At 33.8% G+C, this 20183-nt stretch overlaps 1 protein-coding gene across 1 annotated transcript in view; it reads right to left on the bottom strand.

The window, feature by feature from the left end:
* The window catches only part of LOC140058720 (major facilitator superfamily domain-containing protein 4A-like), a 77546-nt gene that overhangs the window by 21744 nt on the left and 35619 nt on the right, over positions 1-20183 (bottom strand). The window contains exons 4-5 of the mRNA XM_072104436.1: positions 14126-14240; positions 10542-10678 (exon numbers count right to left, since the gene is read on the bottom strand). Coding sequence (XP_071960537.1) covers positions 10542-10678; positions 14126-14240 — 252 coding nt within the window. The remainder of the gene's footprint in view (positions 1-10541; positions 10679-14125; positions 14241-20183) is intronic.

A 20183-nucleotide genomic window follows, 5' to 3' on the forward strand; every position in this document is an offset into this window, starting at 1 on the left:
GTCTGGTTCTTGTATCTAATTTATATAGATGTTACGGGCGATTAAGTGTATATAAAATATAGTGTAAAATGTTCTGTATTTATTTTTGTTAAAATGCATTTTACTGACCTTATACTTTTAATAAGCATTTAGCCTACCAGACATACTATGTTATGTTAAACTTTCATTCAACCCTTTGTGTATCAATGGATTACCGTATATTTCGGTGTATAAGTCACACTTTTGACACGCAAATTTGACCTCTAAATTAAGGGTGCGTCTTATACACCGAACACAAATGCCTCACCACACAGATTGTACATAGAGGCTATCGTCACCTCGTTTGCTAGGCCTGAGTAGGCTAGGCCTACAGTAGCTACAGTATACTGACGTAACGGCAACCTGGTTCTGCCTAGTTTTCGAGGCATTTTAGCATGATGTTATACTAAATATGATGAAAAGATTTGTTCATTATGTAGCTGTTTTAGGCGCTCCGATAAAATTTCATTTGTAAACGTTTACGTACAATTGGAATAGTATTTATTTATAGCTAGTTATACGCACGATCGCCGACCGCCGTACCCCCAGCGCAAGCCCTTCTTGGCGGCCCCATGGTGTAGTAGTATATTCTCCAGGTGATTATAGCATGGACCTAGCGTACACACTTCTCGGATACATAGATACTAATCAAATACGATTGTCCGTGAAAACGTGCGCCCTCTCGAAATGATCGAGCGAGGCTCGTGTTACACACACAGTCATGCACTCGATGTTATTGCGGGTGCGAAACTCATGAATAACAAGTTAGAAAGAACTTGTTGAGGCTGGGCGCGGCCGAGTCTAGGTAAGAAAAAACCTAAATAAAGGACGCCGTTGTAGATATAACAAAATATATTATTACAATAATATTGATTACAATTTATAAAAACATTGTTTTGATGAAATATAAGGTGCGTCTTATACATCGACGATATAAAAAATACCGATATTTTATACACCGAAATATACGGTAATTAGATTTCTATTGCAACTCTTTCATAGAAATTTTCATGCGTTTGAAATTTGTTAATCAGCACGTGTACGGCTCCCACCCGTTGAAGACGGGTACTAATTCTTGTAGCCTATACAAATTTGGCTACCTACGCTTGTCAGCTTTATACTGCGCACTACACCACTGATTATTGAGTGGTGATGTGGCAGGTAATGCATGATTTTTTATCTTTTGTATCAATTATTGTGATCTTGCTCCTTTTACTTAAAGACAATGTATCTATGGTCAGTTTGCAACAGGTCATTAACAACCAAATACAGCTGATACAATAACAATTAAACTAAATATATTGTTGCCAAACAGTAAGAAAAGCTAATTCCACTAGATAGGAAAATAACAAACATGCATCAATGTGTATAATCATAAAATGAACACTCATATCATAAAATATGCACACTTATTATACTAAATTAACTGTTATCTTGTAGAGTATGACCTAATGAATTTCAAAACACTTTGAGTAATCAAAATTGTAACAGCTTTGTCAACAAATGGAGTTTGTAATCAAGACATTGACAATGCCTTTTCCTGTTTAGAATATTGTTAGCATTTTATTGTAATAATTAAAATAAATTGTAATACTTGAAATCTTAATTGCAATATCAATATCAACGAATCAATGCTTAATATTACTTTTTTATTCTATCTATATTTTAATAGAACTAATGAAAAATGTGTTCCTCTATCTCCTCCTAAACCGCAAGTCCAATACTTATAGTGCTGTGATTGATTGATTGATTGAATTTATTTGATGCTCAACATTAAAATAACAAACAGACAAAAGACAAAATAACGAGCATCAGGAACACCCATTAGGCCGGAAAAACCAGCCCATTTCCAATGGGGTCCAAATTGCACATAACAAACAAGAGAAAATACAACATTAATAAAACTATAAATATATAAATATACATTAAAATAAAGCCCAGTAAAACAGAAAAATTAAAATGAGAAAAATTGCACGTAATCAAGACCATTATAGTTATCAAAATTATTCTAAATATAAAATATTGCGTTCAAAATGTTTTTTAATATGAGATTTGAAGGTAGTTAAGTTGGAAATTAATTTTAAGTTTGATGGAAGAGCGTTCCAGTCTTTGATAGCAGAGAAGAAAAAAGTAGAATGAGACTGTTTATTTCCTTTAAGTAGAGGTAAAACCAGATTAACATTACGTTGGCGTGTGTTATGTGTGTGGATTGTGGATGTCCGTGAGAAATGTTCAGATAGATATGGAGCTGCATTGTTATTGACAATTTTATGAACATTACAAAGCCTGAGAAATTTTACTCTACTTTCCACCTTAAGCATGCCAATGTCTGATAACTCCTTCTGACCAATATGAGATCGTGGTCCGAAACCGTAAATAAAACGCACAAATTTGTTCTGAGTGGTCTGTAGTTTTTGCTTCAAAACTTTGTCAATACCTTCATACCAAGTCGAAGCACAGTAATCAAACAAGCATTGAATTAAGGCAGAGCATAACAGTTTTTTCGTGTTTTTGTCCAAGCAACTAGCCTGACGATATAAATACCTTAATCTACTATTCGCCTTTTTTATAACACTTTTGGCGATGTTGTTACAAGAGGCAGAACTATCAAGTTCTATACCTAAATATTTTACTGACTTAGAACCCGTTAAAGTAAGGCCATGAGAAATAATATTGAAAGATCGTAAACATTGAAGTCGTTTTTGGGTACAAAATATGATAGATTCAGTTTTACTGATATTGATAGATAGTTTGTTATCGACAAGCCATACTCTACATGAATCAAGAGCTTTACTAAGTTTATCAGCGACGACAGTCGGATCTTTGTGCCAGAAAACAATTGCACTGTCATCAGCATATAACAGCAATTTGCATTCAGGGTCGATACTTACAACCATATCGTTTATGAAACATAAAAAAAGCAAAGGACCCAGTATGCTACCCTGTGGAACTCCACATGAAATATCCATGGGAACGGATAAGGAGTCTTCGATTTTAACAATTTGGCTTCTGTTTGACAAATATGAACGAAACCAGTCTAATGAGGTGATGCCCATTAACAAAAGCTTTTCACACAATATATCATGATCGACAGTGTCGAATGCCTTACATAAATCTATAAGTACCATACCAGTATGTGTACCTTCGGAGTTATTTAATTTAATTGTGTCTAACAGATTAATTAAAGTACTTTCGGTAGAATGAAATTGCCGAAAACCTGACTGATATTGATAAATAAGATCATTTTCCACAAGGTACTGTTCTAACTGAACATGAACCGACCTTTCGAGAATTTTTGAGACAACACTTAAGACGCTGATGGGTCTATAGTTTTCTGGATTTTTACGACATTTTTTTTTATACAGTGGGATGACTTTAGCTATTTTAAAATCACTCGGAACAACTCCTGTATTAATTGACAAATTGATAAAATACGTTAAAGGGGAAGCCAGTACACCGGCGCCATCTTTAAGGAATTTAGCTGGTAGCCCATCGAGACCTGTACTTTTCGTAGGGTCAAGACTTTCAAGTTGTTTAAGAATGAATTCTTCTGACACAGGTTTAAGGCTAAAAAGAGTTGTAACTTTTGAAGAATAAAAGTCTTTTACAATTTTGGAACCGTAGTTAAACATGTTACTCATGGGTGGAAGTTTATCAACAAGATATCTTGCTACATTGGTAAAATGATTATTAAAATGTGTAGCAACCTCTTGTGGATTGTGAATTTTTGATTCATTTATTTCCAAAACAACTTTAGCTTGTTCAGACGTCTTTTCACTATATCCTAATTTCTTAAGATGTTGCCATAATTTCTTAGGATTGTTTTTATTTTCAATTATTTTATTTCGAAAATACGTTGATTTAGCTTTTTTAACATTGCGCTTGACCTTGTTTCTTAATTTACAATACATATCATGATCTTCTTTGATTTTACTCTTTTTAAATTTATTAAAATATTGATCACGAGTTCGTATATCATTTAGAATATCTGTGTTAAACCATGGATCTGACCTTTGTTTCACCCTCATCTTTCTAAGGGGTGCCACACAATTTATGACGGAGCTAAGAGCTTCCTTAAATGACGACCATGCGTCGTTAACATTAACTTTAGATGTAACGTTTGTCCAATCTATCTCGGACAGTTTTGACAGGAATTCCTCTTTGTTGTACTGTTTAAATGATCTTGAGTAAATGGTCTTATGCGATGAGTATTTTGCTTTACAAGATTTGCGTGTGCAAAATATCAGCATATGATCACTTAGGCCTGTGTTTATAACACCGGAATTAGAAATTTTGTCTTGAGAATTACATAGGATATGGTCTAAACATGAGGATGAATTCCTGTCAAAACGAGTGTCTTCACTTATCAAGTTAGAGAATCCTAGTAATTCGAGAACATTTTTATAATTCGTAGATTGAGTACAATCTCTGTTAGTATTTATGTTAAAATCACCATTTATGATGGTTTCAAGGTTGTTAATTTTATTTACAGTGTCTTCGAAAAAGTTTAGAAAATTGTTGACATTCTGTTCAGGAGGACGGTAATAGGTTCCAACAACGATTGGTTTTGTATCCGGGAGGTTGAGTTCAATCCATACTGATTCAACATTATTGTCCATTAAATCTTCTCTCTTGGTAAACGCTTTGTCCGTACGCACATACATACATACTCCACCTCCTCTACGAGAAGATCTATCATTGCGAACTAAGGTATATCTATCTATGTTTACTTCATTATCAGGAACAGTCTCATCTAGCCAAGACTCGGTGATGGATATAACTGCTGCCTTTGATTTTAATGCGATTTCCCTTATTTCAGATATTTTGGGAATCAGCGATCGTACATTAAGTTGAAGAAAATGCATTCCTTGTTTGTTAATTGTTTTTGCGATGTCGTCCATGTCATCGTCTAGGGGATCAATCTGATTAGCGTCAGATACATCTTGGTTCTGATTTTCATGAAAGTCTGCATCATACCATGGGAGCGAGTTCAAGGAGCATATATCGCAAATATAAGAGGATGACTTACCGGCGCACTTTGTATGTATTGTTTTAATGTCGCATGCATTGCATCTGATGATTTTACTTCGCTTGTTAAATCCTCTACTGCATACGTCACAAAATGACTTTTGTTGAGGTCCAGGATTTAGGGAGACATCCCCAGCAATAATGATCAAGTAACTTAACGTTAAGTGGTGATGTTTTCTTAATATACGTTTTACAGGATATCTCGAAGAGCTTGCACCGTACATTTGCCAGAGTGGTGATCTCAAATCCAAGTTATCCTGCTTAATGTGGGTAGGTGCTGACCAGTTGCTTGCGATGTCAGGTCCGACTTCAGTGAAGTCTAAAGTCGGTTGACTTAGGGTGCATATTCTTACTATGATACATAGTAAATGGATGAATAATGTTCTAAATTGTACTTTATACTGCATGATGATGAGCAAAGTAGGAAATACGTTGTTTTATGTTAAAAATGTAAGCATTCAAAGACAAGCGTTTCATCGATTGTCACGATACAAAAAACAAAATTACAGTACGACCAACAGTAACTGTAAATATTATTGTTGTGATAATCCGCACTAGTTTGTTTTGTAAAAAAAATATCCAAACAGCCAATGATTTAGATGAGGAGAGTGAACCTAGGCCTAGTCAAAAGACTAAACGTAACGTACCGTATGGTGGTAAGCACAATGCTTGGCGTCCCTGGTTACCGGCGTTAGCAACAAACGTATAAAAAGGCGCGAAAGGCCTAGCTGATCAAAGTGAAGAAAATGATATAATCCTAACTCACAGCTTGTAAATTAAAACAGTTTTCTTCAATCAATATTTGTTGCTGTATCGATATGTCAGTTATTTAACTGTTGGTATATCCAAAAATCAAGAAAATGGATTTTAAAAGACAATCAGTGTAGAGGGAAAATTAACTACGTCTACACACACCTTTGGCCCTCTACCTACCTGTTCGCTACCTAAGCTATGATATAGCCCTAGCCCAGCACCATCTTCCAAATGCAATTGCAAGCCTAACTAGCCTAACTAGCCTAACTGGGGCACGTTTTTTGATGTAATCTCTTTTCAACTGCCGGCCTTGTACATGAGGTGTTACCTCTCAGATGTTATGACGTCATCATATGGCCACCAGAATATAGGATTTTTGCCTCTTTTGTCATAGCTCATCACAGATATTAATATTTGTTTGCTCAATTATCTTTTGTAGGAATTACAAACATTTTAATTTTGATGATGTCATCATGTTTGAAAGTATGAATACATGGGTCACTTATTTTCATCTTTACACTAAATTTCAGTGTGTTATAGCTCCTCAGAATAAAAAGTGATGATACTCTTTATTAAAATGTTTTCTGGAAGCTGTTGAATTGCAGATATGAATTCAGTAAACATTTTGTGTATTGAATGATGTGACAGAATCATATGGCTAGTTGAAATTTAAAAGTCGTATTTTCATCTTTTGCGTCCTAGTTCATCACATTTAAAAGAGCATGCATCTATATTCAATGTGTCCAGATTTCTTCAACACGTCAATATGCTCAGATAATTTCGTTCCAAAATTGCTATCTTTATGTTTCATTTTGATGACATCATGTTAAAAATTCGATGAAAACATGGGTCACGTAATTTTCCCAATGCTAAACTGTATAGTACAGTATATATTGTATACTGTTTAGACACAAATTAGAGAGCACACTAACATTTATTTTCATCAGGTCATAATGGCATAATCTATTTTCTGTGCGCAATATTCTAACGTTGCATGTGTTGTGTTCCATCTTTTGACTCAAGTTAATTAAATAGAAAAATGAACTACTGTATATTCAACACTACTGATTTAGAAATACTGACTTTTCATCAAAATTAATATTTAAAAAAAACAAACTTTTAAGAATACGGGCGTTATTATACACAATGAAAAATGAATACTGTAATCGTTAGATAGATTGTCTTTATGCAATTCTTATTGACATTAGATTGCTCCTTAGATGCCTATGTTCTAGTTATAAACACTGTAAATCATTTTCAGGTGATTTGATACTAATGACAAATTGAAAAGGCTCCTGTGTATAATAAACAATACATAAGGAAAATGAAACCTATTTTTGTTGCACTATATCTCATTGTGGCTATTCTAGATTGTAAAAGGAATGTCTTTTTTTAAAATAAAATTTAATGAAAAATAAAGAATGATTTGATTCTTTTAAATTCATATATTAAGTAAATTGACAATAATATAAATCTACCATATATTTCGGTGTATAAGTCGCACCTGTGTATAAGACGCACCCCCTAACTGAGAGTAAAATATCGGTATTTTTTATATCGTCGATGTATAAGACGCACCTTATATTTCATCAAAACAATGTTTTTTTAAATTGTAATCAATATTATTGTAATAATATATTTTGTTATATCTACAACGGCGTCCAGCCTCAACAAGTTCTTTCTAACTTGTTATTCATGAGTTTCGCACCCACAAAAACCAGTGCATGACCGTGTGTGTAACACGTACGTGTGTGGGCTAGCCTCGCTCGATCATTTCAAGAGGGCGCACGTTTTCACGGACAATCGTATTCGATTAGTATCTATGTATCCGAGAAGTGTGTACGCTAGGTCCATGCTATAATCACCTGGAGAATATACTAGTCGAATACCGTTACACCATGTGGCCGCCAAGAAGGGCTTGCGCTGGGGTACGGCGGTCGGCGATCGTGCGTATAACTATAAATAAATACTATTCCAATCGTAAACGTTTACAAATTACTAAAACAGCTCCATAATGAACAAATCTTTTCATCATATTTAGTATAACATCATGCTAAAACGAGGTGACGATATGTACAATCTGTGTGGTGAGGCATTTATGTTCGGTGTATAAGAAGTACCCTTAATTTAGAGGTCAAAAGTGCGACTTATACACCGAAATATGCGGTAACTAAAATAGCACTAGTTACTGCTGTACATTCCTATTTTATGCTTGGTTTTGCTTCTTCAACATGGATGTTTTGTTTGTGGATATGAGAAGCAATCCATCCAATGCTAACATTGACTGCCATTTTGTATTCATCGCCAAGCCAATGGACCAATTTAGGAAGTCAGATTATTAGAAGTGATGAAGATGTTGTTGATGTTCAGCTTTTTATGATTTTATCCTTCTAGACACACGTCTTTACTGTCAAGCAAAATGTTTTTAGTTTCATTTTCTTTTTGAAGGAGTCCATAACCAGACTCTGCTCGCAAAATTTTTATAAGCCTAAACTCCTTTTTACCCTCTGTTTAAGATATCATTCTCGAATTCTTTTGAAATTATTAAGACAATGATTTGATGAAATCTTGAAGGATCTGTGTTGAAGAGTGGGTTCGATTCCCCTGAAAAACAATCATTTTGGTCAAGGGAAACCTCATCTTGAGTAATGCCAACAAGACCACCAACCCATTTTAACTTTTTTCCTTCTGTTCTGGAGCCTGATCTGGGAAAAGGGTGCTATGACCTTCTTTATTCTCTGTTATTGGGTCATTCATCTACGTCAAGCCAAGCTGGTTTATTTTTGCTAGATACAATGTATAAGACGAGCATAATGAAAACTAGTCATTAGTCAAAAAAATCTGCGAGATACCCTCCTAATAATATTTGTGATAATTACCATCAAATGTCACTGCTCATTACTTTTAGCCAAATCAGCAAAATTTATAGAGGTTTAATGTGGTCATTGAAACCAATTGTTGTGTGTTTAGAAGAGACAACTCAATGCATAACATAATTATCCTAGTGGATGCCAGGATAGTGAGGAGGTCGTGGGTTCGAGTTCCACCAGAATTTTTTTTTTTTTTAATTCTCAATGTACTTTACTTCTAAATAGGGCAAAAACAACTGACCAATATTTATACTTGTAAATGTAAATAGCTACATTATTCTCTATGTCAAAGGTCAATAACTTTACTTCCGGTCATTTTCTAACAAAATAACATCAATAAATATCAGTGTGCCAATGTGAGCATGTACCGTTCAGTGGTTTTGGAGGAGATACGTAAAATACGCGAAAAATTTAGTAGCATTAATATATAGATGTTCTTGCGATTGTGTCAAATATTATGGTCAACCAATCTACTAACTCTCTTAGGTCAATCGTTAAGAGAGTATTTGTAATAAAAACTTTTTCCCCTGTAAAAATGTACAGAAATGTTTCTGCAATAGTGTTTCACACAAGTACAGCATAAAAATCAAGCATGATCCCATGAGATTATGTAATGAGATTTTTCACTTATCCAAAAAATAAATAATAATATTGATTCTTAAAACTTAAAAGCTATTTTTTTTTTATTCCAATCCTCTGTGCTTCACAAAATAATGTTATCATGCAAATCAAAAACAACATTTGCAAAAATGATGACAATTTTAATTAGAACTGTGCATAAAGTTCCCAAGGGTTAGCTTAGGGACATAGCACTAAGTCATGCTTCCTTGAATAAATTGTAGTTGTCTTAAAGATGAATATTATTTTTGATTATGTGTCAACTTGCAGGACCATGAATGCATTTCTACAATTATACTTGTTTAGTGTTAGATGGCTTGCCATACAATGGCTAATGACAATTATACTTGTTTAGTGTTAGATGGCTTGCCATACAATGGCTAATGACAATTATACTTGGGATACGTTCACATGTACAGAGTGAGAATGGCATGCTTACATAGTCATAGTCACAGATTAAAATGCCAACACATGTATAGCGTATATTATATTAATAAATGCTTGTCTCTCTTTTAATATTGGCATTTTTAAAAATACGGTCATCTTAATTATTGCCAGCACTTGATTTAAAATTCCCAAGTTCATTTTTCCCCGAAAATCACTACTTTCTTTAACCCAAAACAATTCACACCTTGATCGGAGAGAAGAGAAAGCAGAGTAGTTTTTTTCAGCAAATCAAATTTAGTATACAATAGTGACATTAAAAACATTGGTAAATATATTTCTACTCAAGCACAACCCGAGTTTCTCTGTGTTGTTAAGATTGGTTATGTAGCTGTTGTACACAAGTACGTAGTAGTGAGTGACGTTAACAATGCTACACAATAGGTGTACAATATGCCAAGCATACTTCTGACTTATGTCGTATTACTACCACATATCAAGGAGGTATACTTTTTCAAATTCAAATTTAATTAAATTTTTTTCCAAAAAAAACATAAAAAGTCTCATGATTGGAACTCAAGTTTTCTTTAACATTTAATTTTACATTTTTAAGTGAAATTTTTATTTTTGGTTCCGATCTTCTTTCGAATTGTGAAAATGCTTTATTATTTTATTATGTACAACAATTTCTTGTTAATTCTGGAAGATTTAATTGATGTTTCTGTTAGTTGTTTTAAAATGTTGTATTTGTTAATCTGAGGCGCCTTGAAGCTAAGATGGTTCCATCTTGTAAGGCGCCTCTGTGTAATATACTGAATAAAAAAAAAAAAAAAAAGTATAGAAATCTTTTGTTAATATACACTCACTCACCTGCAGACCATCAAACAGAAAAAGCATAAGGGATGCGAGGAAAGTTATTGCAAATGTTCTAGATCTTGGCGACCCACAGCATATAGAGTCTGTTTCACTTGCAAGATTTTCTTCTTTCATTTCACTCTTGTTTGTGACTAAAGAAAGAAAATAATATAATGTTTGTTAGGAATTTTAAAATTGTTTTCATTCATTTGCATAAATATACAATTTATAGCGCAGTGGGATTAAAGCAAATAAAGTAAACGGGTTCACACAAGCCTAATGCTGCATCAGAAACAAAATATGAAGAACAGAATCATAAACTATATCTGAAAAGGTATGTAAAGAAGGAATATTCTGGAGATTGAAAATGTGCATAATTTTTTGGGAGGAAAAATGTGGTTCGTTATACAAATTTTTTTTACTGCACGTAACCTTACAGATTGGGTAGAAAAATGACCGCAATTTTTGTTATTGCACGTAATCTTACATATGGGATATCAAAATGACCGCAATTGTACTGAGATGGTTCTAAACTATATTTGAACATTATCTGCAAATCTTCAACCGAAACACCATAAAGATTAGCTACAATTGTATGAATAATATGAAACTGGTAATAGACAGTCACAACAAGAGAATACTCAACCAGCCCGAAACAACATCCGTGGAAAACACGCAAGAAAATAAAACATGCAACTGCCAACAGAAAGACACATGCCCGCTTAACTTAAATTGCCTACAATCATCTATATACCAAGTCACAGCAACACGCATAAACAAACCCACTTCAGAAACTTAGAACTCACTGAAGATGATTTTAAGACACAGTACAAAAACCACACCTAATCATTCCGGCATACAAGTTCTAGAAACTCAGTAAACATATTTGGACACTTGTCATCTTGATTATTTATCATCTGCCACCCTGAATTATCAACAAACGTAACAAACTTTATTCCTCCAGCCGACACAGAAAGAAAGCATTAATATTACATTACAACTAAAATTCCAAAACATAGCTCCTGTATGTGCTAATTCTACAAGTAAATGTGCTTATAAGCAACGTTGTAATTTAATTTTTTCATTAAAGTTTCCTGATGAGTGAGTCACACGACTCACGAAACAGGCCTTAGACCAAACTGTAGTTTTTTCTCTTTTTCAGAATCAACACATATTTCAGCTCTACTTTACTGAACTTTTAGATTGAACATAATATACTTAGAAACTCCTAAATTATGCGGGAAATATGTGTGTCTATATATGTGTTTCTATGTGTACAGATTGTACAAAATCGTAGGTACTTTAACGAGAAGAATACACTATATTTTTATTTTATAGTACTATTAAATTACCATTAGTGCATTAAGAACGTGATAAGATACGTGCATTTGAATAGTTCACATGGTATTAGAGAAATCTATATTCTTAAATCGACTTAGTTCGGAGTGACTATATTTAGTTGATGAGCTATGTATATTTACAAAGTGTGCAGTATTACATAGGCCTATATACTGTACTACAAATTAAGATTGTATTTAACAAATATGTGATGTGTTTTATTTGTAAAGATTCAGTTTTGTTGATTCATGTCCAAAAAAATTTTGGATACAAATTTGGGATGGGATTGTATGTGTAACAAACTTCAAACAGAGCTCCATATTGTAAGAAAGATATGATTAGATGGTGTGCTGTAGCTGGTAGACACAATATGTTCTATTATAGAACATTTGAATACATGTAAAAATATACATTTATAAGCTAAAATAATCCAGCCCAGTATATTTACAATGTTTAGTAATAAGAACAAATACTGAAAAAAAAAAAGAGATCCGTTGCCAAAAGTATAGGATAGCATAACGGTAAAAACAAATCAGTTATACAACATTTAGCAAGACAAACAGCAGCAGGAGCCTACAGTTTTTTTTATTTTATTTTTTTTTTATTCAATCGAAACCAACAGCGATAATTACCGCCACTAACAGGTTTGATACAAACAAAGCCAGGACTGTTTAAAGCACCTTGATTGGTCCTGACATTGATGAAGGGCTTCTCTCGTCCAGTGTCCACCTTGACCACAGGTCTGAGGCAGATACTAGATGCAGGGGCTGCCATAAGAGTTAGCAGTGCTGATTTCAAATGCCTAACGGGACCCCAGCAGCACCCGCTATTCCCAGATGGTCACCCATCCAAGCTCGAACCAGGCCCAACGTTGCTTAACTTCGGTGATCCGACGAGAACAAAGTATATAGAACTATAGAAATCGACTGAACATGCAATATTTTAAGGTTTATGTAAAAAAGTAGCAACATGTTATCAATTGCTGTCGCACTTGTCAATGGGTATGGCCCACTCCCATACAATAGCAAAGCAAGTAATTGTTTAAGCAATTCACAAAGCAACAGCCTACAAGAAGAATGATTTCATTCAAATTTTAGGTTTTTCATTATTAACTATGAGTTTCACGCTTTTTTTTTGGTACATGGGACACTGGAATAATTAAACCAAGTAAATAAGATTAAAGAAAATAATGAATGAATTGACCTATATGGTGAAACAGAAAAGCTTTAATTATCAGAAATAAAAGTTAAATTTATTAACAAATATTTGCTGTGTTAATGGTTGTATTTGATTGCCCAGTATTACCTCATACTTTAATTAATTCAGTTAAGCTAATATAATTATTTTACTTAGATAATTTTAATGTAACGCACAAAGTCGTACGGTTGACATAAAAACAAAACTCGCAATTTCAGCTGAATATTTGACCACTAACAAAAAACGCTGCTATCAATTTGATGCTACGCAATTTTTCAATTTTTATATCTTTGTATTTTTATTGTTTACTTCTGTATGTTCAAGTGCAGTATATGTAGAACCATATTAATAGTGCTTTGCACTGATTTGAAAATTGAATAAAATAAAATTTAAAAAATAAAATAAAAATATTATTATTTTGCATCCAAGATAAAAATGTCAGTGATGTAAACTGTGATTGGGTATTTCTAAAGTTTTTGAAGGTTTTTTGGGGTAATTCTCAACTAAAATGCATGTATCTTGAGATGGATATGGGCATGTTGAGTATATAGGAAACTTGACATACATAATAATATAGGAAACTGTAGCAGAGCATTGATATATTGACTATTGTAATGTAGATTAATGATGCCATTAGAGATCATCAAAAGCTTTTACTCATTAAAAGCAAATTGCTGAGGTAAATATCATGGTAACATATAACAGATCACGTTCAGCTGTGAGTAAAGATAGATCATATGCTTAAGATAATATTATGTATAGGACATTAGTAACACACAGTAATAATATATACTATGACACAGATTGAAAAGCCAATGTTATGTTACATATTACTTATATTAATTTGTTGAGCTATAACTACTATATAAAATTAATTAATCAAATTAAATGAGTTTTCCAAGTGAAGTATCATACAGTATTTTAAGTGATCGAAAGTGTTTTACGTAGTTACTGTCAACATCTATGTTCTTTATAGAATTCTGTTTATTTTATGAATTGGTAAAATTTAAATTGATATAAAAGAAGCTTTATAAAAGTAATTTGTTAAAGTACAAAAGTTTTACCATCATCTAAGTCTTCATATTTGGCTTTGTCATGTTTTTTAAATTGAGCAGCTGGGGCTTCACAACAGACACTTCGGCGGATCAACAAAGCGAGCACTAGGAAAACAATTGGAAGCTGGAAAATATAATAATGTTAAAATTAATAAAATTAAGCGTTTATAGTTTGCATCTACCGGTATATCCAAGTAAAAAGCATAAAAACAAATATATCAGGCAAATAATAGAAGAAAAATAGGATGAAACGACCAACAAGGAGAGTCATGATGATGGACGACAATCAACATAGTCAAAATGTCAAAATATAATTGAGGAATGGTGATGATTGATGATGTTAATAATTATATATAAAAAAAAATTCATAGAACAATTAACAATTAAATATTTTACAATTAATAAATATTTAATTGTCTTTTGTTATGTACTAAAGTACTAAATCATAATAATTCATTTTTGTTTATTTCATTGTAAATATAAAAATATAATATTTTTAAAACATTTTACAAACTCTTTATAATACACAACTAACAATCAGCCATTGACCAAAGGTTGGCAAATGTATTAGAACTCTCAGAGTAGAAAATGCCAGTTTGCATCCATTGCTGAGAGATAATGCACATAACCAAGACATTATTGGAGTGTTTAATTCTTAGTGAGAAGCCATAATAGATTTTATGATGGTGTCTTTGAAAGATAACAAACCATTACTAACAAACATAACTGATGCACTATTGCGTCGTGCTAAATAAAGCATCATATGTAATGCATTATTGTAACAAACTTGAAGCTTCTTTAGAGTACCTCTATTGTAATTAGATCATTGATTCACAATACCTATGTAAGCAGTATGATCTAAACAACATGCATTTAACCTTATCAGAACATTTAATAAACTTTCTAGCAATTAAGTTTGTTCTTATACTCGGAGATCGATAGTGCTGCATTATGTAAGCATCATCTTTTAGACCATTATGTGACCAAGGTACTGTGGTAACAAATTTAAATTGATTATTACATAAAAATACTTCAGGATCACCCTTAAGCTTGCATCTTTTTGGACAAAATAACATGCATACAGATTTTAATATTTAAGTAAACCAAGGTATTTATATATATTTAATAAATATTTAACTCAAATTACATTGTTCACATAAAGAAAATGATTTATTTCAAAATGAAAGACATTGCACTAAAACTGTTTTATCAACATTTCATTTATATCCTGAATTAAATTTAAAAGCGAATTTAATTCTGAAGTCCCATAAAAATGTACGTGTAAATGCAACTTAATATCACGCACGAAATCAAATTTACCATCAGTCATCTTACATTACAAATACGCAAACAAGACTTACAAGAAACCATCATTCTGTAACATAAAACTTTTATGTAATATCAAATCAAGATCCAATTGTAATGTAATTCTATTTTTTATGTTTATATTTGTATATGAATTTGCAATAGAAAGAAAGAAACTCTCTGTCAGTGAAAAATAACTAAAGAATAAAACTATAAAGAATGAAAACAAGTCACCAACGAAAATAAGCATCAGACACTCTACCACTGGTGCTTAAGGCTTATGTCAGACACTCTACCACTGGTGCTTAAGGCTTATGTCAGACACTCTACCACTGGTGCTTAAGGCTTATGTCAGACACCCTACCACTGGTGCTTAAGGCTTATGTCAGACACTCTACCACTGGTGCTTAAGGCTTATGTCTAAATAAGCATCAGACACTCTACCACTGGTGCTTAAGGCTTATGTCAGACACTCTACCACTGGTGCTTAAGGCTTATGTCTAAATAAGCATCAGACACTCTACCACTGGTGCTTAAGGCTTATGTCAGACACTCTACCACTGGTGCTTAAGGCTTATGTCAGACACTCTACCACTGGTGCTTAAGGCTTATGTCAGACACTCTACCACTGGTGCTTAAGGCTTATGTCAGACACTCTACCACTGGTGCTTAAGGCTTATGTCAGACACTCTACCACTGGTGCTTAAGGCTTATGTCAGACACTCTACCACTGGTGCTTAAGGCTTATGTCAGACACTCTACCACTGGTGCTTAAGGCTTATGTCAGACACTCTACCACTGGTGCTTAAGGCTTATGTCAGACACTCTACCACTGGTGCTTAAGGCTTATGTCTAAATAAGCATCAGACACTCTACCACTGGTGCTTAAGGCTTATGTCAGACACTCTACCACTGGTGCTTAAGGCTTATGTCTAAATAAGCATCAGACACTCTACCACTGGTGCTTAAGGCTTATGTCAGACACTCTACCACTGGTGCTTAAGGCTTATGTCAGACACTCTACCACTGGTGCTTAAGGCTTATGTCAGACACTCTACCACTGGTGCTTAAGGCTTATGTCAGACACTCTACCACTGGTGCTTAAGGCTTATGTCAGACACTCTACCACTGGTGCTTAAGGCTTATGTCAGACACTCTACCACTGGTGCTTAAGGCTTATGTCAGACACTCTACCACTGGTGCTTAAGGCTTATGTCAGACACTCTACCACTAGTGCTTAAGGCTTATGTCAGACACTCTACCACTGGTGCTTAAGGCTTATGTCAGACACTCTACCACTGGTGCTTAAGGCTTATGTCAGACACTCTACCACTGGTGCTTAAGGCTTATGTCAGACACTCTACCACTGGTGCTTAAGGCTTATTTCAGACACTCTACCACTGGTGCTTAAGGCTTATGTCAGACACTCTACCACTGGTGCTTAAGGCTTATGTCAGACACTCTACCACTGGTGCTTAAGGCTTATGTCAGATACTCTACCACTGGTGCTTAAGGCTTATGTCAGACACTCTACCACTGGTGCTTAAGGCTTATGTCAGACACTCTACCACTGGTGCTTAAGGCTTATGTCAGACACTCTACCACTGGTGCTTAAGGCTTATGTCTATAAAGTATCATTTTATTTCAACCCCGTAAACCTTGAAATAAAGTTGAATAAATAAATAAATGTGAATGGAACATACTACTGGCCCACACAGTGAACACAACAGTTGGTATGCCCTCATCATATATTAATTTGATTGGAAAATGGTTGCTATCCCATTATAATCAATTATTCCAGGACTTTGAGATGGAAGAGGTTGCAGGATTGGCATTTATCAATCTTGCATTAAGATAGTTAGGAATTGCTTAAAGACATCTTCCCTATGTTTTTTAGATCTATTTTAAGATCACAAACTATATTTAATGTAAAAATAATACTAAGGGTCCTATTGTGATAACTTTTTTCGTCTTTAAATAGTTAAAAATGTGAAAAATACGTCCAATCTAATAATTATAGCGGCCCGCTATAAATCCCAAAATGCATTGCGCACGGATTGATATTTCTGTTTTTCTAACTGTAATTCACCCACTTTTTGATCGATTGTGAAGCCAAAACAAATGGAAGACTCCTAACTCTTCAGCGAAAATACCAGCTTTTCCCCAATTTGTATCAACGAAGTCTGGCAAAAATAGAAAGACAATTAATGCAGATACAACGTCAGGCTAGGTATATAGCTAGCGTACAATGTTCGTACGTTACCGATGTTTACCAGCTGCGCTAGGCCTTCAAAACTAAGTCTAGCTAGGCTAGGCCCAAAGACCGTCCACGAGAAGTCATGCGCTGCCAGCAACTTAGGTAGTGCATTGTTTCTCACTTTTTATCATAATTTACCATAAAACGTAAATTTAAGACAAGGAATGACCTGGTTTATAATGTTTTTAAAGTAATATATATGTATTATTTTTACAAAACGTCACAAATTGTAGGGAAGGTATCTTTAAGCAAAAAGATTTATTCATCAAAATATATCTTAAAAGATCTGTCAATAATATTGCACATGTATTATATCATATGATTGCTATAAAGAATATAAAGTGGTAGCAAGTAGCAAGTTATGCTATTTTTAGACAATACATTTCATTCTCAAAACGCAGCCAGTCTGCTATGAAAGAATAAAGTCCGGTAGAAATCTCGGAATGCAGCAACGTGAATTTCACAAAAAGCTAATTTCAAAATTTGACAAATCAGATGGAATTCTTGGGCAGAGGTAATTGAACCAGAAATTTGGTATTTTTAACCAAACAGTCTATGTGAACATAACATCCTGTGTATTATCTATCATGGCCTCTACATCAAACGTCATCAGGTTGGTGATGTCGTACATCTTAAACAACTTCTAATGAATTGTGTATGACAATAACAAGTATTAATTATTAATATTATCATAATCTATTTTAAGAGAATTAATTACTTTTCAGTCTTATAAAAATCTCCTTTTTTATATCCGCTGACATCATAATGTACAATAAATTATATTCCATTAACTTCTGGCACATAAAAACAATTTCGGAAGATTACTCTAGCTATTAAATTTCATTTGATAATGTTCAAAGCTTTTAAAGGCTTTAGTGTTAATCATTGAGTAACATACAAGATCAAATGTTTTGGTGTCTTTTATCTACTGAATGATCAAAAGTGAAATTAAACAGTACCCGGACATGTCACTAAAGTACGAAATGTGAGCAACAAGATCAACACATTTGTGACTCTTATTCTATTTAGAAAAAGCAGATGAGTGTTGTATGAAATGCATCAAAGTGATGCATTAGTATAGCTGTTAATATAGATCCATAGGTAATATAGGTTTAGGTTACATTTTGATGTAAATACACAATGATAGCTTACAATATTTCTAATACAGCGACTGTAGGCTACCAATTAAAGATTTAATAACAAAATACTAAATAAAGATATTGCTTCATTCATTCATAGCTCTTGGTGGATTAGAGGTTAACCTTTTCAAACTAACATAAAAATAAAGGTACCGATGTTCTATTCATTGCAGCATGAAACCAGTATGCTGAAGAAGCCCAGAGGGCTTAATAATGAAAAAGAACTTATGTTGAAACAGTAATCTAGACCTTGGCTATCTCAATTTAATTTTGAACTTAAGGCATATTGCTAAAGTTGAGTTGTGTTTAAATAACACAAATGTAACATATGGATAACTCTTACTGAGTCACTTTCACAAACGCTTTCACATATTTGTATCAAGGTATCAATCTATATATAAATTTACAGCAAAGGGCCAAATTCTGTAAATTGCGCGTTACTTTTACTCGATGGTATATAAAGTTAGTTCATATGTTCAGCACCGATTTTAAACACCAACCCTGTTTACTAATTAAGTTGAGTTGGATAGTTGATTGACGATTAAAACGAATTAAGGTTCAATGATTTTCCCCAAATAGGATCATGGTATACACTGTCTAATGGATGTCGATGCTGAAAAATACTCGCACACAATAAATACATACGGTTTTACTGTGTTTAGTGGTATATTATTTATAAAATAAAAATCTGGAGGCCTACACCACCAGAAAACATACAATGTTCATCTTTAAGACAAACCACCAAACATTCTAACCACCATAAATCAAGACACTCAACTGAATAACAGGAGATTGCAAGACTATTCAACCAGATTTAACTAAGGTCGTGTTCGTACGGTGGTTAAAATAAGCGCTTAATTTCACCCATGCCTCGGGTTATAAATTGAGCGTCGTTCGTACTTGAAATATTTAACCGCTTAAATGCTTAATCGACGAATCACAAACCGAAAATTACGTTTTTTTACAACCTACGACCCCATTTTCGCGCGCTAGTTTCGTGTTGTATATTTTTTACTCGCGATCTTTCTTTACAATAACAATTACTTGCTACCTTTTACACTGCTTATCCTTGCGACAAACCTTATGCCTCTTAACGCCGATAATCCTGCCGAAATATGCCTTCTCCTGACGACCATTATTTTACTCCTTGACGAAGAATTTGAGCCCAATGTTACACGAAACACCACCGACCAGCTAGGCCTACTAAGCGGTCTACACCAACAAGGACAGCACCAGCTGACGATCGCTCTCGAAGCGTGTATGGTAGAGCTTCGTAGGAGAAATGACGGGCCTAGGCAGCGAACGTTTGTCAAAATTTGACACAACGCCTCTATCGGAGATTTATTATCCTCGAAGGCCGAGTATA

The sequence above is a fragment of the Antedon mediterranea genome, chromosome 9, assembly GCF_964355755.1.
Source record: "Antedon mediterranea chromosome 9, ecAntMedi1.1, whole genome shotgun sequence".
Lineage (NCBI taxonomy): Eukaryota > Metazoa > Echinodermata > Crinoidea > Comatulida > Antedonidae > Antedon > Antedon mediterranea.